The 22,646-nt window shown below is 41.1% G+C and overlaps 1 protein-coding gene and 1 long non-coding RNA gene across 4 annotated transcripts in view; one reads left to right on the forward strand and one right to left on the reverse strand.

Moving 5' to 3' along the window:
* The window catches only part of PTPRB (protein tyrosine phosphatase, receptor type B), an 81,915-nt gene that overhangs the window by 53,260 nt on the left and 6,009 nt on the right, over positions 1–22,646 (forward strand). For 2 of the 3 annotated variants that reach the window (XM_019543214.1, XM_019543216.1), the window contains 14 exons: positions 1,021–1,299; positions 3,302–3,451; positions 5,448–5,691; positions 7,597–7,703; positions 9,023–9,122; positions 10,870–10,953; positions 11,077–11,094; positions 11,200–11,281; positions 12,466–12,556; positions 13,926–14,002; positions 14,797–14,931; positions 17,051–17,173; positions 17,380–17,543; positions 18,440–18,575. In XM_019543214.1, the coding sequence (XP_019398759.1) occupies positions 1,021–1,299; positions 3,302–3,451; positions 5,448–5,691; positions 7,597–7,703; positions 9,023–9,122; positions 10,870–10,953; positions 11,077–11,094; positions 11,200–11,281; positions 12,466–12,556; positions 13,926–14,002; positions 14,797–14,931; positions 17,051–17,173; positions 17,380–17,543; positions 18,440–18,575 (1,790 nt within the window). The remainder of the gene's footprint in view (positions 1–1,020; positions 1,300–3,301; positions 3,452–5,447; positions 5,692–7,596; positions 7,704–9,022; positions 9,123–10,869; positions 10,954–11,076; positions 11,095–11,199; positions 11,282–12,465; positions 12,557–13,925; positions 14,003–14,796; positions 14,932–17,050; positions 17,174–17,379; positions 17,544–18,439; positions 18,576–22,646) is intronic. The other variant, XM_019543215.1, reaches the window with a different exon arrangement.
* LOC109315496 lies at positions 173–22,495 on the reverse strand. Its single transcript, XR_002102520.1, has 3 exons — positions 22,483–22,495; positions 8,224–8,228; positions 173–323 (listed from the first exon to the last, which is right to left on the reverse strand). It is a non-coding gene; the product is annotated as an uncharacterized LOC109315496 (long non-coding RNA).

Raw genomic sequence — 22,646 nt, forward strand, 5'->3', positions numbered from 1 at the left:
ACCTGGAAGTGGACCAGAAGTACTTCCAGTCCACTTCTGGGTTCGCTGCCAAGAACAGTAGGAAGCCTTCCATGCTCCTGGGAGATGCTCCATGCACCCCAGTACTGCAGCAATCATGAAACGCACTGCTACCTCAAGGTATGTAGAAAAAACTTTTAAAGCTGTGCCTGCGTCCAAATCGCTGATTTGCTGAATCAGCATTGAATCTTCAGATTCGGATTCGACCGAATCGAATCAGGGACTGATCCAAATCAACGGATTGAATCACTGGCCCTGATTCAGGCCAAATCTGAATCGAGTAAGGCCCACTTTGCACTCCCCTACTAAGTTCAGACCAAATTCTAGAAGAAAAATACTACAAAACATTTGTCTCTTTCTTTGTTCAGAAGTTTGTCCTGATCAGTATTCTTTTTCCTTTATGCTTGAGGGTAATGTAAGGGTCTTACATTTCAGAACTCTTAGAAGTGTTTGCAAAGTAGCTCTTAAATTATACTTTGCAACTGTAAGTTAATCTTTAGGGGGTCAGAAATTGGCACCCAAGATCAGTAGTCACTTGAAAAATACTGCTTTTCTACTGTAAGGTAGAAAAGGTTGTAAAAGGTATTCATTTCAATTATACTGAATAATTATTTTTTTCTTTGTAACTAGATGTAGCCTGTAAACCTTCTCAAAAGTGTCATAGTTGTACACTACATACCTGTTGTAGTTTTCATGAGACTACATGGAGACAGGGGGGGTGGGGATTGCTTTTATTATTAATTACTAAAGTTTCACATACCCTAAGAAGTCAAAGGCACTAACTGTAGTTCTGGATGGATAGATTGAGCCAAAATGAATTTAAATGACAGTTGTTTATCATTCCTGTGGGAGAGGGTAGCATTTCTGATTCTGAGCCCCCTGCTTTAATCAGACTACCAATTTAGAGTACTAAGAATGAAGTCCACAAAGTGAGTATGAAATATATTAATCTGGTCTTCTTCACCATTGAACTTCAACTTACCAGCTTCTCCTCCATCTTAGAACCAGACAAGATACAAAACCTTCATTGTCGACCACAGACCTCTACCGCCATAGCATGTTCCTGGGCTCCTCCTGACTCTGACTTTGATGGATATAACATTGAGTGTAAAAAAATGGATACTGGGGAAGTTGCATTTTCCAAAAGGATAGAGAAAGAGAAATCTTTGTTTAACATCATGACACTAGTACCCCACAAGAGATACATGGTGTCCATCAGAGTACATTCTGCAGACATGACCAGTGAAGTAGTTGAAGACAGCACTATCACTATGATAGATCGTAAGTCCTTTGTATAAGCATAATTTAAATATGGGGAAGGTGCAGGTAGAAAGGATGAATCATCTGTTCCCATTGGTTAGTCAACAGTAGACTTTCCAACCTTCAAACCTTCAATATGCAGCACCAGGCATTGAAATATGTAGCCAGATCATGGAACCTCTGTGTTTAGCTGCACATTGCACAAGACTATCTGAAGTTTTAACTATAAAATAATTTCTTAAAGACATTTTTTCACTGTATATATCTCAGTGCAAAACTGGTTAGTTTGGCTCATGTAGTAAAAGCAGCCGTAGAAGGAGGATTCACAATTATAACAAGTCAGTTAAGGCATAGTGTGCGGCTCACAACCATCCTCTTTTGCTTCCCCCTTTCTTACTCTCTGTATTACTGCTTTGCTCTCACTTGCTCTCGCCCCTTATACAGAGCAATGCTCAGAGCCAGGGTAGGAGACTACCTGGAGACAAAGAAAGGGCACTAAATTGTCACTGGTTCTTTTTCTTTTTCATTATTCCTCTCAGGAATGTGATCACCTGGGGCAAGTTCAGGACTCCTGTTAGACTCCATTATTCCTCCTCCTACAGGCTGCAGGTGGCATGGGCGACTGGTGCCTCCCAAGTCTGGGGGGGTCACCCGCAGGTGCTGCCATCGGCAGCAGGGCCAGAGCTGGCAAGCTCCTTCAGGTGCCACCATCAGCATCAGTGGCGGGGCCAGAGCTAGCGAGGTCCTGCAGGCACCACCACGATTGTCAGGGGAGGTCATGTACCCCCAACATGTGTCACCTATGGCAGGTGGGATGGAAATGGCTGTGCCATGACTCCTCCCATTCTCAGGAGGATGGGCAGGAAATGACAGCATGCCCCAGTGCCTTCTGTATGATGGTGCTCCCCATGACTGCTTGCTTTACAGGGAGACTCTGTATTGACACTAGGCAGCATAGGATGCATTTAATCTGGGAAACACTGAGCAAAGGAATACTACAAAGGCCAGAACACAAAAAATCGACCTTCACATTAATTGCATTCAAGTTTCCTCTCTTCTCTAACATGAGGGATGCTACAAGAAATGAAATCAAAATTAACCTGAAAAGTCACAAAATCTAGACCAGAGCCTCTCTGAAGGCTCAATTGTTTTCCATTATTTTTTAAATTTCTGAACCTCACTGCAATCCTAGATGCTGGCTGACTGTAGAGGCAAGACTCTGAATCCCCTGAAAAGCCTTCCCTACCAAGAATTCCAGCTTGGTTTTCTAGACCCAAGAAGTTTAGCTAACCTTCAAACACTTGACTGGCTGAATTTTTGGTTTATTATCCAAGCTGAAACTTTTGAAGTTCAGCCATTACTATTTTTCATGGATACCATTATAGAATAGGAGATGGCATAGTTTACTGCAGTTGCTCTATGCTGGATATGTTCTTTGGGGGCCTGCACCATTGCACTTTCTTTTCCATTTAATTTCTGCTGTGTTTCTGTTAGATTCATAGGGATGATACAAATGGCTATTTCCTATGGAAGGTGCACTGTAAATCTCTTATGGGAGTCAACCTCAGTGTTTTGTGTGATTGGTTCACTGTTGTTCCTCAAACACTGTTTACTGAACCAGTAGGCGCAGGAAGGGACCATAAAGACCTTTCTGCATTACATGTGAAAAATGACCTCCAGGTACCCGGATTGGACACATCTTAGCAAATGCTGTTCTAGTATCTGTCATTTAAGGTTGCATAGATTTAATGAGTCTTTAAGAGAGTCTCAGTCAGCTCCTCTTCCTACTGAAGAGCTACCACTGTCACTGTGTTTAACATGCTGCTGGTCTGTTTCATGGAGCTTTGGCAGCTTTTCTGCTGGAGAGGGCTACACTCCATGATTACAAAGAGCATAAAATAGGAGACTTTAGGGCCAACTGGTTGAGTTTGTTGAGATTTGCATCTCAATTACTGTTTTACATAGTTGAAAACACATAGATGATATACTTTATTCACTCCCTTCCCCTTTCTTTTTTTCCCAGGCCCCCCTCCTCCACCGCCACATATCCGAGTGAACAAAAAAGACGTGCTGATTACCAAATCCTCCATCAACTTTACATTCAACTGCAGCTGGTTCAGTGACACCAATGGAGCTGTAAAGTACTTTACTGTGGTTGTGAGGGAGGCTGATGGTACGTGTTCATGAATAAATGGAAATGCTAGTGTAATGGCCATCATAAGAGGTGTTTGAATCTAAGAAATCTTGCAATGAGTAGTGGAGTCCTGAGCTTAAAGGTCCTGGTTCCAGGTCCCAACACAGATAGAAGCAACTATACTTCGTTATCTAAGATATGGCCAAGTGTGTCTTGGGAAATTTCCATATGTAGAAGATCTGTCTCTTAAACAGTTTAGATGATAAGCTGAAGCAGGTCTGAGCATTTTGCCTTCAATCTATATTGCCTTCAAGGCTTCACAAAAAGGTACTTTAGAAAAAAAAAGGTAACCTGATTCAGTTGCTGTTTACCTAGTAAAGCAAATTCTTCTTACACTTACCACTGTAGATCAGACCATATAATACATGTAGACACTTTTTCTCAAAAGGAAGCTATACAGCTATATATAACAGAATAGCTTTATAATTAAAGCATTGGCTTGAGACTCAGAAGATTGGGGTTCTTGGCATTGCTACAAACTTCTTTTGTCACCCTGGGCAAGTCATTTCAATTCTCTTTGGTTTCCATTTAAAAGGTAAAAATACTACTGCTGCATCCCAGCTTATCTGTCTTGTTTGGAGCACGACTGCCTCTACATACAATATCTGGCAAAGTTGAGTTTTTGACATTAAGATTGTAAAAGGCATTATAAAAAGGTTTCATTTCAGAGCACAACAATCACTTCCTATTGCACTGATTGTAGAACATAGCAGATGACAGGATCCAGACATATGTAACAGAGAGATTCACGCAACCATCTCCCAGCATCAGGCTTGACTGGTACTCTGAGCTGGAGGGTTGTATCAAAATGACCTGAAGCTATCTAGTCACTTTGGCAGGCAAGGCAGCAACCACAAGCAAATCTCCCTACAGACAGGCATGCAGTATTGTTTCAAGTAGGAGACACAGTGCTTTCAACACCCTGGGCACATCTACACATGCCAATTTGAGGTGCATTAGCCATTTTTAAGGCACATTAAGGGAACAGGTATACAAGTGCATGCCCTTAATGTGCTTTTAAAATGGCCATTTTAGGCTATTTGCGCCTATATTTGATACTTGCAAAGGCAGGTATCAAATTTAGGTGCGAATAGCTAAAGCATCTTAACACACATGTAGATGCAATAAGTACATTAACACTATGTATGTCGACTGACTTGGGACTAACTTTATTCTGAAGTCAGTGTGCATACTGCATTAATGCGCCTTAGTGTGTGCACGTGTAGACAAGCACCTAAATTGCCTTAGTGTGCATTAGGCAAATGCACATTTAGTTTAGGCACCTAGACAAGTCAGCTGAGACTTTGTCTACACTAGGCTGCTTTTTCTGCCAGAAGTTCTGGCAGTCTTCAGCAACAGGTTGGAAGTTCTTAAGCCACAATGCCAGTTCATTTTGATATGCATAATATCAAATATCATAATCCTGTCTGAAGGAATTTGCTCTTTACCAAAATCAGCTGTGCCATGGGAAGCAGGTGACCTGCCTAACTGTAAGTGCTGATGGTAGCACAGCTATTAGTGACCACTACAGTTATCAACAGTTCATAAATTGTGTTTTTTTCCATTAAACTCAAAGTGCTTTAGAAAAGAAGGTAAAACTTCATATCTGTTTGGCAGATGGGAAATCCAAGCTTTCCAGCAAATTAATAGTCTGGGAGCAGAACCTAGATATCTTGATAGCTAATGGGTACCCTAACTACTAGACCATCCAGCCTCCTAAATGTAGAAGAGCAGATCCTACTTTCAGTCTGAATCAATATGCTTTGACTGAGTATCTGTGAGACTTATGTCTTCACTTACAAGTTGTTTTGAACTGTAGGTTTGAAACTCCTATCCCTGAAGTTTGTCAAATGTTGAATATAGCTTTGAATGTCTTGGTCTTTTAAAACCATACAGTACTAACATAATGAAGCCTATGGCATATGTAAACCCTCTCTCCCATGCCCTATAGATCTTTTTTTTTTCACCTTTGTAGACAACGCAGAGCAGAAGCCAGAACAGCATCACCCACTACCTTCCTATTTGGAGTACAAGCACAATGATTCCATTCGAATCTACCAAACAAACTATTTTGCAAGCAGATGTGCTGAAAACCCTGACAACAACTATAAAAGCTTTGACATTAAGCTTGGAGCTGAGATGGAAAGTCTAGGAGGAAAATGTGATCCAGATCAGCAGAAATTCTGTGATGGGCCACTGAAGCCTCGGACTGCCTATAGGTTAGATTTACTGTAGTAATTGTGCTTCAAGAGATGTATTGTATTATTAGGCACTGTGGTATCTCAATGCCTGATGTACTTCAGCTACTGTAGATTAATAACCTGTGTTATATGGTGTACTCTGTTTTACTGTGTAATTTATAAAAGCTTTGTCTCTGCCCCATCTCATAAACAGTTCCCTCACCAGCCTGTGAATGCTGCAGTTCATTATGTGTAAAACTCAGTGCAATGACAAGATTTTTTATCTTTCATTCTCTGATTGGGAACTTTCTTACAGTTGCTAATTTCTCCATAGAAAGTCAAATGGAACCAGATCAGCAGCTAAGTCAAAGGTTCATTGGGTACAGTAACAGTGGTGGCAGAGGAAGCAATGTCTTTATATTCAGCGTTTATGCAAACCTATTACAATGGCCCAATCCTACAGTACAGTTTAGAGCATCCTGAAGATTGTTTTAACTTGTAGCAGCTGCCGACAGACTCAGGGAGCCCTTTTGGCAGTATAGGTTCCCTAAGGCACAGGGAAACTTCAGCCTCAGCCAGGATCTTGAGCTGCTACTGTTAGTGCCCTTGTACACCTCCTTATGAGTTCTCTGTACTGAGAGAAACTCCAAACACTGAATCCAATGACTCTTAAGTCACCTCAAACAGCAAGCAATGAGATTTGGCCCAATATCAAGGCCTAAGCTTCAACTAAAAGGTAGGGATATTTCAGACTGAAATAGTAAGATTCAGTTAAACCCTGTCTAATTTAATTGAAATGATGACAGATATTTGTATTTAAGATGAACTGAAATCCCATCCCTGTTTGTGTAGAAACTGTAGCTTTCACCTCCATTTTTCAATCAAGCTTAGCTCCAAAATGTGGGCTGCTAAAACTTCATGGAGGAATTGGGCAATTTAAATTAAAGTACCTTTCAAACACATACTCACTGAGTATAAGGGAAGTTGGTCCCACTAATCCTTAGAATACAAGTGACCTTGGCTGTGTCTACACAAGATGCTGATTGCGCAGTAGTCCGTGACTACTCCGCAGTAGTCATGAGCTACTGTGCGGACCGCATCACGAAAAAGCCATTCCTCGGCACGACTGCACGTAACGACTGCACAGACAGCATCTTGTGTAGACACAGCCCTCGAGTAAGAATTTCTGCTATGTGGCCTCTGTAGGGGCCTCTGTCCTACATCACCAAAGCCGCAGAATTTCTGTAGCTTCATGAATGGAAAAATCAATTATTTGCAGTCATTTGTTTGAGTTTTTAAATAAATTTGCTGTAATTTCATTTGAGACCCCTTTGAGCTTGTTTTCTAGGAATACTCTTATGAAAAAATGTTGCAGGGAATTAAAAAGGGAATTTGAATGGAATGTTACAGACTCTTTGGTTTTATTATGACCAGCTTGCTAATGTAAAGCAAGTTCTGCTGTGTCTACATGACACTGAAATCAGTCCATAGACTGTGGTGCTGACATGCCCACAACTCAAAGCACCTGCATGGCATTATTTAGGGCAACGACCTTACCCACTGGCCTTTTTGTAGGTTTCCTGTTTCCTGTTCAGTGGTAGCTGATGTGCATAAATGCCTGTACATAAAACACTTCGCCATATGTTAGTCTTCCTATGGTTTAGCACTTACAAATGCTTTCCTCTTTTTCAGTAGGACCAAAGAGTATTTCATGCATGTTTTCCATGTGATACCAAGCAGAAGGTAGTGAAGTCCTTGTATCACAGAAGCTAAAGCTGAATTTTAAAAAGTGTATTACTGTAACAATAGTTAGAAGATGTATTGTAGCAAATATTGTCAAGGAGGCCTGTTGTGTCATTCTACTATTTGTGTTAACTTTTAGTTTTCTGCTTTTTTGAGTCTAATATCCAATGAAGTTTAAATATAACCCTTCCATTTTCCCAGGATCAGCATACGGGCTTTCACCCAACTCTTTAGCGAAGACCTAAAGGAATTCTCCGAACCGCTCTTTTCAGATACCTTTTTCTCTTTACCAATCACTACAGAATCAGGTTAGTTTCTCTCTCATTCTCTCCTTGCTGTACCAGGCACGTGGATATCATATCCATTGGTGTCAGAATGGACAGTGCTAAGTCTGGGGTGGAGGGCTTTGTTGAAGTGCATTTCTTTGGCATTAATGGCACCCCCAGTTAACAACTAGTACAAAGAGCTGTTGGTCAAACTATAGCTTGATCCTTCTGCTTTCATCTGTGATTTTTTTCCTTCTGAAATACAAAACTCCCTATTGTAGGCACTAACTTGAAATTGGTAGGACCAAGGGGTGAATGAATTGCATGGCACCTATTTACATAAAAATAATAGAGCTAGAACCTCTGGTCTGCTCTCTGCCATTCAAGTAACAAAAACATAACAAAATTTGGCCAGAAATGGCTAACAGAACTTTCCCTTTGTGGAGGGGATCAAGAAATCTCAGGGAAGGGCATGTAGGAGGCAGATGTATCAAAACTCTGCTAACCTTTTACCAACTTAAGGTAACTTATGGTATCTGTATGGCATTAACAGAAGATAGACCTGATCTTCACAACTCTAATTTATGCTAGGGCCTTGCAGTCCAGAATCAGGAGACTTACTCTCTTTGGGTCCTCTTCTCCGATGATGGGAAAATGGGACCTTAAATTATAAACTTTCTGGGCAAATATTTTTAAAATAAAATTCATTTTTACAACCTGAAAAAACAGCAAGGCTGTGACCCTTGACTGCAGCAATACAAACAATACATGACACTATAGCACCTCCAGTATGCTCTCCAAACATTGACTAAGCCTTAAGCAGCATTAATCCAGCCAAGAGTTACTTTTTGGATGTGAAAATGAATTGGACTTTGTTGCCCAGTGAAACCAGTGTCAAAGAATGCTGCAGAGTATGGCTAGAGCAATAGAGTACGGTAGACTCAATTTCAAACTCCAACGAACCATTGAAGCTTGATGAGTTCTGAGGAGAATAAAGGGATATGCAGTTGTTCATTAAAGTGAATATCAAGAGTGCTTTAAATGAATAGAAAATCTGGCTGTGTTTCTTTCTCCGTGATTCTATAGAACCCCCATAGAATGCTTTATTCCCTTCCTGTCTGTTTCTTGCCCACATAATGTACGGTGCAAGATGTGGAGAAAATAAATAATTAAGGTCGGAGCCTGGTCATTCCAAATGTGCATGTATGTATGTGTGTGCATGTACATGTGTATATATACGTGTGCATACACATGCACACTCATACACACAATCTTTAAGTTCCTTTCCATTTGTTTCATTGCCTTTAGTTGATGATGGTGACATTTCATTTGGATACAATGAATTTCTTTGTCTCTTTTAGAGCCTATGTTCGGAGTTGTTGAAGGTGTAAGTGCTGTTTTGTTTCTCATTGTGATGTTAGTGGCTGTGACCGCTTTGTTTGTCTGCAGACATAAAGTTAGGTAAGTAGATTCCTTTTTTTTTTTTTTTTTTTACTTCTTATTACAAAAGGTCAGATCAGATTTATGCTTGGTTTTTCATCTAAGGCATAGTGAGAAAGATGTTATAAAATTGAATGAAAACATTAAGTTAATTGTATTTGGGAAAGAAAAAGCAAAATAATTCTATTTTGCCAGCATTTGTTCAATATTTCTATTGAAGTATTGAACCAAAAAGGCTTATATTAAGAGCTCCATTTGTATTGTCTGTTATTAATAAATAGAATTTCCATTGATGCTAATAGGATCTGCATGATCAAGGAAGGACACAGTATAGCATTTTGTTCATAACAGAGTTGGCTAAAAATTTTTTGGAAAATACAGGGTTTTTTCCAGTTAGTCATGTGGAAATATGTCCATTTCAGCAGAATTTTGATAGCAAAATTTTGAAGCAATCAATTTAGACTTCATTTTGATTCAAAAGTATCAAAATATTTCATTTTCACAAACTCAGACTGTTTAGATGTGTTGTTTTGTTTCATTCCGTTTAGACATTTGTAATGTAAAATATATTTTTACATGGTGAAGTATTACTTGACATCAAAAATAAACTTACACCATTTTTTAAATTCTTGGAACAAGATGATTCCAATAATTGATATGGAATAATCTGGTATTTATGCATCAGAAATGTTTTTCAATCTCTATTTCATGGAACATTTTGAAATAGCATTTTTTGTTCTGAATTAGGATGGGTTTTTTGTTTGTTTGTTTTAAATATCAGTGTTTTCCAGGGAGAACAAATCCATTTTCTGCCCAGCTCTGGTTCTTATCCAGTACGGAATTATTTTTAGCAGCCTCTTCTGTAAATTTAAGTCCAAATTCAATGCAGTTCTTTAAATGCTGCCCATAAGAAACCACATGGATTTGTGATAACATATACATTTGTATGTATAAACTAATTTACATGAAGTACAGGTTTTCTGCGTTGCATGCCTTGGTTGTCTAAAAATTCAAATAAGTTGTGTTTTCTTGTCATGAACTTTATTCCATAGATCTGTGAATGTTAATATAATCGTCCATGTCAAGTAGAATAGGTAAATGTTTGTTTCACTTATGAGAGAGATTGAGGGAACTGACTTATAATCAGAGATAGGAAAGCAGTGTGGTCTAGACGTGCAAACACAGGAATGGATTCCAGAAATTTCCCAAAATCTATTCATGGTGCTGTCACTGATTCTAGCTTTGATCTTCCACATAATGCTATTAGCATTTTTGGAGGTAAGCATGCCCAAAACTGAAGTCAATAGGAGCTATAGGCATCCTGCAGTCCTGAGAGTTAGATCAGTAACCTGTTTTCCCATCTGTATAAGGAGATGAAGATGATACTGACCTCACAGGGTCATTATAAAGATTAATTACCATAGAATACCCTTCCTAATAAAAGGTTGGGCTCTGTATATTATGGCAAAACCAGGACAGGGTTTTGAAAGTGATAAATATATACATATATTCATATTTAGGAATAAAGAGATTGCTAGAAAGGTGTACACACACACACACACACGCACAATATCATATTCACCAAATTAAGATACTTTGGAAACCTCTGCGAGTACATGGATCCATTCTGAAGTAGAAAGCAAAATGGACATGTCTTTTTACCTTTTTCTCTTTGTTTCCTACTGTAAGACAATGTTACTGGCAACTTGCATCAACATTTCAACATAGCCATGAAGCAGAAATGAGAATAACCTCTTTTATCTTGCAGCAGCAGTCATGAAAGACCCACAGCGAGGCCAAGCATTCGCAGGGACAGGCCGTTGTCCGTCCACCTAAACTTGGGACAAAAAGGGTAACATCACAGTTTTGTTTTTAAGACTTTTTTGATATTGTTTTAACATGGAGTCATGGGTGAAATGATCTATCCAGTCACATACTGACAAGGTGTTTATTTTTCTTTTTAAATACTTTCTAGGAGCCGGAAAACTTCCAGGTAAAAGCAAATAAGTATTTATTTAAAACAAAAATCAATTAACTAAATTATATCCTTGTTCCTTCCTGTAGTAACTGTCTTTTTTTTTCCTGCCCAATACCTTAGCCCAATAAAAGTAAATCAGTTTGAAGCACACTTCACCAAACTCCAAGCAGACTCCAACTACCTCTTGTCAAAGGAGTATGAGGTAAGAATCAAATCTAGTCAAACCATTTCATTTCTAAAAGGACTGCTTCAGTGCTTCTCTGGGTTAGTGGCCTAACCTTTCCACCCCAAGACCAGCATTCACTGGTTTTATAGGGTGTGCGTAGACAAAACAAGGGACATTTGCACAACACTTTAAATTGGGTTAAATGCTTTTGCACCGCTTTAATAGTGTTGGTGTTTGCATGCATTGGTGGCATATTGCGCATTAATTCCAGCCGCTGTAGCACATTCGCTGGTGTAATGCGCCTTAGATAACTTTGGAGTGCAGCAAACTAAAACACCTGTGAGGAGTTTTAGTTTGCTGCCCTACAGCTGCAGAGTGAAGCACTGGACTCCATGTGGCTCAGGGGCTGTGCAGGCAGCCCATTCAGTCAGCCTGGCAGCAGCCAGGGAAGGCAGGCTCCATTGAAGGGAAAGAAAAAAAATAATTGGTGAGCCTGATCATTTCCCTCACCTCCCCACCCCCCGGAGCTTGCCTGCCTGCATGAGCTGCATAGAGACCTGGTCCTTCCCTCCTCTGCAGCTGCAATGCCCACTGGAGCTGGGTGCCTATGGGCGGGTGCTGTCTGGGGGGGAGGCGCTGCCGCTGCCACGGAGGGAAGCACCACCCAGCCCCCCGCATCTTCCCTCCGCAGTCCAGGGACCTTTCTCCCCAGTGGCAGCTCACCCTCTCCTTCCCACCACCGGAGAGGAAGGTAAGACACAAGTGTACGTGACACAGGGGTTTACTTCACCCTAAACTGAAGCAGTGTTTTTAAAAACCCGCCGCTTCAATTTAGGGCCCCCATTTCATCTACATATGCCCATACACACAAGAGAAAACAAGCTTGCCAGTTTCACCTGAGCCTTCATCTGTCCTAGTGCCAAAGTTACAGATTCATCTGGCAATTCCAGCTGGCAAGCTTTTGAGGGGCCCAGCATTGAACCAGAAGGGTATGCTGAAGGTCAGGAGAGCTTAGTTGCATTGACAGAGCTGCGTGCCAGAACTTGACTAGTGTTTGCCAGCAGTGTTCCTGGCTCCAGCCAATGCTGTTAGCTGTTTAATTTCAGCTGAATAAAAATAATTTCCTTTCCTTGGCCTTAAATAACCTATGTGGGGTATGTTCTATGCTGTAGCATCCTCTAATTATTTTCACTGCACATTTTATTTTATTTTTTTTACAGGACTTAAAAGATGTGGGTCGAAACCAATCATGTGACATAGCACTTTTGCCAGAGAACAGAGGGAAAAATCGATACAATAATATATTGCCCTGTAAGTTTTATGTTTGGTTATGTAATATTGCATCAAGCCAGCTATTTTTTTTACTTCTTTTCAATAAGAAGAATGGGATGGAAAGCATAGCATATCCTTTTTCTCCTCGCCTCATAAAAGATGAACTACTATTGCCAGCTCAAGGCTTGGTGCTTTGCTGCATATGATCTATGACCCAGAATGTTTTTTAGAATAGATCCAATCTCATGCAATTTCGCTTACCAGAGGTGCAATGACTAATGGGCACTCTGGCAATAAAAAGCTCCAGATTTATAGCCATTCAGCTGTATTGTCATGGGTTGATACTAGGAGTAGTAGAAATAACAGTAGACTCCTTTGCCTGTGTGTTTTGTTCTGTATGTTCAGTATCATAAAGCAGGAGGACTACTGCCACTCTGGTCATTCAGACCCCATCAATTCAACATTTTTCAGTGGCCACAAATAACTTGTGTGATATCAGTAGGTGACAGACTCTTCCTTCTGGGTAAATAATGAACCTACAGCAGCACAATGCTCTCAGCACAGCTGTATGTGATAATGCAGAAGCCAGCAGCTTTCACACACAATGTAAAACAAGGATCCTGATAGTCTGTTTGTAATGCAAGCATGGGGTTAGCCCTGGTGTCTCAGCCAACTCCTATTTCTGATAATAAGAGTTTGCCCACCTTAGATCTCCTCATCCCTTGCAACTTCAAAGGGCTGTGGTATTAGTGACCTTGATTTCTAGTCCTCAGTTAACATGTAGTTTTGCCTTGTATGTTAGTTGCAGGTTTTACCCAGATGTGCCTGTATGGGTGGGTGGCAGAGTCCCTTCTATGTGGAGGGGCAGTATTGATTTTTTTTTTTTTTTTAATGTAACAATCTGCCTGCACAATAGGAAAGGCAGTGCAACAGTCACAGACCTGGGAGGCACACTAGCCACTCACCCACCCTGCGTTCTCCTTAGGAGACTTTACTTGCCAATGACAATATTGCTGCTTTTTCAAAGGGAGCACTGTACTTTTGTCCTCTTCGTATAGAAAACTCTGCTGTCAGGGCTAAATGGGTGGCAGCTTTACCCCACTTACTCTTTCAGGAGCTAGACATATTGTACAATGGGACTGTGGTAAGCGGTGGAAGAGCTGGGGAGATGTCTTCTCTAGCCCACTCCTTTTACACACCTTAAAGCCTGCTGTCTGCAAAGTGCTTTGCAATCCCCTCCTTGATGAAAGATGCTATACGAATGTGAGCAATTTTTCTCTTGCAAATGAACCTTCAGACTGTCCCTGAAAGGACACTCTTTATTTTTACATATGTACATTTTCATTAACATGAAAGGTTTTAAAAACCAAGACCTATTATGAACCTTTTGTCATAATTTTTTTCTCAGATGATGTGTCAAGAGTGAAGCTTTCCAACGTAGATGATGATCCCTGTTCAGACTATATTAATGCAAGCTACATAGCAGTAAGTGACTCAGTGAAGTATTTTACAGTCCTTTTCTTTCCAGTGGTAATTTTGCCTTTTTATAAAACTTAATATGCAGACACATCATTAGGCCTCCCTCACCCTTCCTTATATTCACAGGTTTTAACTAAGCCTGAGAGCTTGTTTTGTGTGAATGCTGAAAGACCATGTCTGATTGCTGTTAAGTTAACTGTGAGTGATTCAGTCAGCATTTAAGATATCTTCCTTAGATTGCTGTAGTCATATATGGTCACAGTTATAATTGGCCAAGGATACATTTTCAAAGGTCAGTCCTTTTATCTGATGTGTCTACAATAAGCACAACTATCACTGCAGGTGGCATTGTTCTTGTGCAGTTGTATTTCATCCTGACAGCATTTATATCTTCTGTTATGGCAAAATTGGCTGAGATTACACTTGTGCCCTTTGCCATAGAAATATGACTGATAGTAGGAAAACCCCAAAAATCAAGATTTCAATCTGGTACTGAGCTAATTAACTGAAAACAGAAAAAGCCCATCAGTTCAACAATGCACAGCACTGAGTGCAATAAAAAGCCAAAAAATCTATGACTAATAAATATATTCCAACAATATTTAAATACACTGACACATTCTCTTCCTCCTCTCATTCCCACCAGCCTTCTGGTTCCAGAGCTTAGGCAGTCCTTTTAGTTCTTAATCAATAATCCCGTCAAAGGAGTTACTGCCATAATGCACAGGCATATCATAAGGCCATACGGCCTGTTTCTCTGGCATCATAGAAATTAACTGGTGCTTTCTTCATTTTTGTAGGGCAATAATTTTCGCAGGGAATACATTGCTACTCAGGGCCCTCTGCCTGGCACCAAAGATGATTTCTGGAAGATGGCATGGGAACAGAATGTTCACAATATTGTCATGGTAACCCAGTGTGTTGAGAAGGGCCGGGTGAGTAGATTGTTTTCCTGCTTATTCATTACTATTTTTAAATTTGTTGTTTATTATGTGTATCACACTAATGCCTAGAGATGCTTTTTGAAATCAGCATCTCATTGTGGCAGGCACTAATGCATAGTTAGAGGCAAGGGCTACAGTCTAAACAGGCAAGAGAGATGAAAGTTAGGAGGGGAAGCAGCAACACAAAGGTGACATGATAAGCCCAAGGTCACACAGCATGTCAGCAACAGATCTTGGAGTAGAAGCTAGGTCTTCTGAGTCTCAACTGCTTGCTCTCCCCACTGAAACAATGTAATGTCTCAAGAATGTAAGCAAAAATGCTGGCCTCTTAGGACATGTCCAGACAAGCACAGCTGTGCAGTATGGGGCTCTGCAGACTCTTCTGCAGTGCCACACACCACTAATTCAGGCATTCCCTGTGCTGCTACCTTGCAGTATGGGGGGGCATTGACTCTGGGAGATCCCATGGTCAAAAATACCCTGTGCAAACAAAGAAGGGGGGTAGCGCGTTCGGTGGCAGCATGCACTGCCCAAAACCACAACCTGGCCTGCCAGAGCCATGCTTCAGCTGTGTGCCAGGCTCCCAGCTGCAGGAGTGCCATGGCTGCAGCTCCCCAGGACTCAGGTAAAGCTAAAGCTCCCCAGGATCCACAGATAGTTGCTGGCCACATCCTCCCCCACCCTTCCTGAGGTAAATTGCCATAAGCCCCAAGGACAAGTAGCAGCAGCACAAGGAGTGTCGCTGCTTCTTGTCCCTGGGGAACCAAACATCCATGCTCATGTGGACACAGTCTTAGAGACTTTAAAAGCTGTAAGGCCTGATTATTCCAACCTTGGGAACAATGGATATCTTCAAATGAATACTTGCAAAAGAAGTACTTGAGTCAGTGCAAAGATATAATGTAGTAAAGGATGACAATATACAAAGGATGGAATATGGGAAGGTGGCAACAAGTAAAGAGCATGAGATAATCTCAGTGCTTTCATGTTACTTTCATATTATGCTTCATGTTACTTTCTGCTCTTCTCTTTCAAAGTTAGCTTATTACAGTTGTGGAAATTTTATGGGCCATATACTTACCTGTTTCATTGTTCATGATGAACAAAAAAAAACCCTGATAGACTATGCACCACCATAAAGATATCTTCCATGTATGTTATGGAGACAGGTGGCAAGCATAAGCATTTTAGTTTATTCTACACGTCCAGTCCCTGCATACACACACATATGCACATTACCATTATAGCCAGCTTTGTGGCATTTGTATTTTTTGACACCTCAAGTTTTTAACCTCTGGATTTTGAAACCTGTAGTTTGGCAGATGAAAAACCAGAGCTGTTTCTTTGCACACCTAGTCATTCTGTTATTCAGCGATCAAAGTAAGAGAAAAAAGGAGTCACATAAGCTCCATCTATTTGAGGTGCTAAAGCAAACATCTGCTTACAGCTAATTTTCTTAATGTGATAATCCCTCTTCTTTTCATGAATGTTGATCAGCAGTAGAATACTTAGCAATATTGACATTTTAATTGCCAGAATTAGGCTTTATCCCCTGTCATAAATGAAGCAGTTCAGAACTGTTGTTTCAGGATGTCAGACTTCCTTGGGCAGCCCTCACTAAACTGGCTTATGATCTAATCAGATTGTACAGTTGTCTTATAATTATAAGGACTAGAGACTTTATTATTTGTCTTTAAATGAAAACTTCTGATTCCTATATAGAGGATGGCAGCTACCAAGCAACATTCCCAGTTTGCCCAGTCAGACTAAATCAACTTCTACTTTAAAAGCAGTCAACAGTGTGCAGCCAGCCATAATTATATGTAGACGCGATCTTTCCAAGACACTAACATAGCAAGGTACACAATGGCCAGTTAGTCAATGAGACCAATCATGTGCTTAGCACTTGAGACACTTGCTGATATGCTGCATAAGTTATTTCAGCTGCCTTCACTGTCTACCTACTGAAGGGTGACTGCATCAGGCTTGTCTGATGGGAGACCATGAGCAGCCTCTCTGTAAAATGTCAGCACATAGCCTGAACTTAAAACATGACAAGGTGGTTTCAGCTGTCATTGTAACTGAAACACTCTCTTCTGTGTTCTTACAGGTGAAATGTGATCATTACTGGCCCCTGGACCAGGATTCCTTGTATTATGGAGACCTAATAGTGGAGATGCTGTCTGAGTCAGTGCTCCCAGAATGGACAATACGAGAATTTAAAATTTGCAGTGTATGTTCATTTTTTTCAACTTTTTTATTTCTGATTGTTAGGATAGATTAGAATGGTAAATCTGACACAGCACGATTGTTCTCCAGTGACCTACTCCCTGGTGGCAGCTGTAATATAATGTGGTGTTCACTACAAAAATGTGTGGTATGTGAGCACATCCATTTCTGCTGACTGTTCTGATCATCCACATTTTTGTAATCTGACAGGAAGAACAGCTTGACTCGAAGAGACTCATACGTCACTTTCATTATACAGTGTGGCCAGACCATGGAGTACCAGAGACGACACAGTCCCTCATCCAGTTTGTCAGAACTGTGAGGGATTACATCAACAGGACTCCAGACACTGGACCAACCATTGTGCACTGCAGGTATAAATGAAAGCAGAATGTCAGTGGTTCATAGTTTTTATAAAAATCACTAAAAAGGCATCACATATTTGGTATCTATCATGGGATAATTTTGGCTTCATAGAACAGCCACAAGGTACAAACTATGGACTGTATTTCCCAAGTACCTGCTTCAGCATTTAGCACCTTGACCCCTATGCTGGAAGACACCAGGGACCTAAGTGTGCCTCTTGATAATGGCTGTCAGGGGACAATTGTGCTTCTGCTAGGCTCATAGTAGCACATTGAGACTGAACCCTTCCCCTGACTCACCTGCTATTCCAGGACAATCCACTTCCTTATAGTAGTTTTAAGTCTTGTTTTTGCTGATGTACCTGGCCCAACACCTGAATTAGAAAAGGATAGTAAGGCAAGATGAGATGTAGTGAGTGATGAATCTAAACTACAGATGTGGATCCTGATTTTTAAAGCCAAAAGGAGAGTTCATTCTGACCATCTAATCTGATGTTATTCATAACATAGACCAAAGAACCTTGCCCAAAGTTTAAATCCAACTACCACCTAAGTTCAATCCAGAGGCAGAATCAAACTAGAACCCACAGATTCATCTCTAGTAAGAAAAAGGCTTTAAAAAGCTACTTAGTTCAATATATCCAACAGTTTATATCAGCATAAGTTGACAAATTGTGCTTCATGGGAATCATAGATACCTCAGTTAGCTTTTCTGTGACTCCAAAAGAAGAAACTACCTCCATTATGAACTTCTTGTCTGAAGTCCTAGAGCTGCCATTTGAGTAATGGAAGTAAAGCATACACCATAATGGACCTTAGCAATGCAAATCTGTATTTTGCTGAAGTGAAATGTAAAGACGGCAAAAGCTTTGACACAGCTAATTTGTACCCCACTCTCTTTTCAGTGCTGGTGTTGGTAGAACAGGCACATTCATTGCACTGGATCGAATCCTTCAACAACTAGATTCAAAGGATTCTGTGGATATTTATGGAGCAGTGTATGACCTGAGGCTGCACAGGGTTCACATGGTTCAAACAGAGGTAAGTTTTGGATGTTACACAGTGGGCGCATCTACACGAGACACTAAGGCAACATAGAGTTGGCGGGTGCAAACCGTGACACCAACAGTCACTACTGTGTAGTAGCTCGTTGCTATTGTGCAGTAGGATTGGGAACAACCTGTGCACCACTGGGACTGTTCAGTAATGGTAGCATGTGTAGCTTTAGCAAGTACTAAATGACTGCACAGTAACAACTGCACAGTCAGGGGCACATGTAGACATGCCCACTATGAAGCAAATTCATCATTAAAATTAATAGGCTGAACTTATGGAGAAACATGGATCTCAAAGCACTTGACATATGTTCAAAAATTGCACCTTGAGGGGCCAATGTAAAATAGTTAAGAACTATTTTAGCACTTTGAAAACAACGTAATTTGGGATTCTTTCCATTGCCCTCCATAAAGTTGGGTCAGGCCTTTACATAGCAAGATTTTATACACAGCTAAGAAATACCTGAGTCCTACAGATCACACTTCACCTACCACCAAACTGCACTCATCTCTAGCGATGTCATGCTACAGACATTACACAGCACATTGTACAAGAGCTAGTGAATTGGACAAATGTCCAATAAAACATCTATAAACACTTGGGTATGTTGGAGATAGATACAATGGAAAAACCTAAGATAGATAGGTGGGCATAAAGGGAGAGAGCAGTAGAGAAGGGAGATAATTATTCAAGTGTTTGTTATTTTAAAACTGTAGCACTGTGACCTTGCAGTTGTGTAACATCCTAGTATTTATTGAACTGGGAAGACAGATCAATCATTTTCTAGTACATTGTGGAGAGGGGGATGTATACATGGTGTTGGAGTACAAAAAACAAGTCTTTGTATGCTTTTAAACATAGGCGACTGACTGGTAGTGGGGAGCACAGGGGGAGGGGTACGTTCCCCCTGACAGGGCCATCCCCACCACCAACACCGCCGGCGGCATATGTGGGTGCTCGGCAGCTCCGTCCCTGCCGCCAACACCACTGGCAGTTTCTGCGGGTGCCCCTCAGACGCAGGAGGTACTAGTCGCCCATGCTTTTAAAAGTGCAAGAAAAATCACTTTAAGGTAATGTGGCTAAACAGGACCTTGTTTAAGGACTTACAGAGTCAGACTATCTATAGGTTTGCTCTGTGCTACTGTTATGAAAGGAATTAGAGTAACCTTGATAGTTTGTTTGTAGTGTGCTGCTAATGTTGCTTTTTGTTATAATTGGCAGTGTTACACATTGCTAAGTTTGCTGATGTCTGCAGAAGTCATGTACAAGCAAAAGAAAAGCCCTACTGTCAATGTAAAAGGGTTCTTAGAATATTAATATTATCTTAATAATAGAAGAACTCTAGTTAGTACACCATCAGAGCTTTTTCCTTTGAGTGGTGGATTCTAAATGTAAGACTGAGATAGAGTCCAAGTCAAATGCAAACAGACCCAAATAAAATGTCTGTAGAAGTAGTGTGAAGAACTCCTGAAATATAATTTGGAAACAACCCAACCCCTTACCCCTTATCTAGATCTTTGCAATTATACCTGAAGTCTCACCCAAGCCCCTTGAGTAGAAAGTCAATCATTTCAAAACTGCTGCTGCCATTGTACTCTCTGTCCTCTCCTTCCCAACCCTGCTGCTTCCCCCTTTGCAGACTGTATCCCAAAATACAAGCCAGATATAGTGAGTTCAGGAGTTTCAGTCCCTGCTGATCATGAGACTGTATGATGATTCATGGCTTGATCAGAATAACTTCATCAATCCATTTTACTGTGTAATTTACCTGTTAATTTGGGGTTGCTTCAAGCAAGTAGAGGAGGCTAAACATATGGGATCATTTGTATGACCATAGTGCATAGGAGCTCCAGTCATGAATGACCACTCTGTTGTCCAAACATGGAACAAAAAAGACTGTCCAAGTCAGACTTCAGTTGTGAGCTTTTGGGCCCGGTACAGACATTACACCTTTACCAGTATAAGTGATTATACACCAGTCTGTACCCATAACCAAACAGAAGTTTGGCACACACATAGACTGGTTTAAAAATGGTGGAACCCAGTTTAAGATTTCCCCACCACCACCAAAAGGCGATTGTGTATTTTGTGCACTACCAGTATAAACTATGCCATTTACACAAAACCATATCACTTTGATCAATTCCTCCTTGGGATTTTTGAACATGTGTACCTAGTCCTAAAGACAAATGACAGGAGTACAAGGAAACCATCATGATCAATGAAGAAGGCAATGTCCTCAGCACTCCAGCTGTCTAATAGGCAGTAAAACTCTGTACCATTTCACTTACACAATAAGGTCTTAAATGTACATGATCAGTAAAAAATTTTTGCCCTGGCCACCTTTCCACTGAATAGGCGGGTGGGTTGAAGAACTGTGTTCCACAGTGACAGCAACTTTATGTGCATAACAGCAGGTTTCTTAATTGTCTTAGAGACAGAGCAGTAGAGAAACATTCCCAGAACAATAATTAAATTTGATTTGATAAGTCTTTAAATGCCAAATTGGTAGGGATAAAGAGGATTGTGCTCAACTGTTTTCTGAAACGTAAGGGCCCCTCTACACATGCAAGTAAAAGCATAATAGGAACTAATATGTGATTCACACAACTGTGCTTCCTGCCATGTCACATGATCCTGGGCTCCCCCTGCACTGGCAAGAAGCAAAGTCCCATGGCTGGAGGCCTGGGTCAGCTGACAAGGCTCCCAGCCATGGGACCACACCATGCAGTCCTATGGCTGGGAGCCCCATCCGCTGACCTGGACTCCCACAGCAAGCAGACCACAGTTGCTGCAATCTCCTAGGCACAGGGAAGCTTCAGGCACCCCCACCCCCACCCCTTGATGCAATCTCCCAGCCATGGAGGGCTCCATCCACCCCACAGCTGGGAGACTATGTAGAGCCTCCCACATCTGGGAAAGTACAGCTGCTGTGGCTTCCCAGCTGTGAGGGTGTGTGGGATCCCCCCCCCACTCCCGGCTGTGAGCCCTGTCAGTTGGGAGCTCCCAGGTTTAGAGGAGCACATAGGTCTCCCACAGGTGGAAGCTCCAATCAGCTGATGGGGCTCCTAGCCACAGGGGCCACTGGCCACACATTCAATTAATGGCATAATAGGAAGCAGCTATAAAGTTATTACAAATATTTTGTGGCATAACTGTGCAGCCACACCATTAATTAACTTCGTATCATGCCATTAATTGATTGAATTGTTGACAACATGGTGAGACTACTCATGGCAGGGTAGCTCTAATAAAATACAAACAGTGTTGTGACCTCGAGACAAAGGTGAGCATAGGGTGCCTCAAAACCCTAGCCCCCACTGCCTTGTGGGTACTCCTTGGTTGGAGAAAAGCTAAGGGACATCACTCTGGCAAAATGCACCTAGGCAGTCAAGCAGCAGTTCTAGGAGAACTATCAAGAAACTGAACATCTGGACACAGTCTGGCCTTTGGATTCTGTCTCAGTGGTCTAAAGTGGGGATGGTAGCTCTTGGGCAGCCTCCACTCCTCCATTCTCTTGCCTAAGTATACATGTAATAGGTCTTGGTGTGATGGTCACAGGACTGTGTACAAGCAGATTCATCAGGCACCTGACTACACCTCTTACGTGTACACCATGATCCAGAGGATCAACAGTTGCCTGCACAATTAATTGAATGTATAGCCAGGTGATCACTTAAGGCATGATTAACTGGTTAATAACGTATTAAGTGTCATGTGTGGATGAGGCCAATTAGGGACAGGTCAAGAAGTAACCATCTTAAATTGCAACAAGCAACATTTTGGACATGAGGAAGAATTTACTAATTACAAGGGTGGTTAATTATTGCAGCAGTCTACTTAGAAAGCTGTGGAATCTTCATCTTTTAACATTTTTAAGACTAGGTTAGACAACCACCTAGTATGGCTTAAACAGGGATGACGCTGCCTTGAGCAGGGAGTTGGACTAGGTGGCCTCCTGAGGTCACTGTGGTCAGCTGCTGTGAACACTAATTGAAATGTCATAAATTATTTTTAAGATCAAAGTGTCTCCTGTCTGTGTTGTAGTGAAGCAGT

The sequence above is a fragment of the Crocodylus porosus genome, unplaced genomic scaffold (assembly GCF_001723895.1).
Source record: "Crocodylus porosus isolate Cpor-Errol unplaced genomic scaffold, CroPor_comp1, whole genome shotgun sequence".
Taxonomy (NCBI): domain Eukaryota; kingdom Metazoa; phylum Chordata; order Crocodylia; family Crocodylidae; genus Crocodylus; species Crocodylus porosus.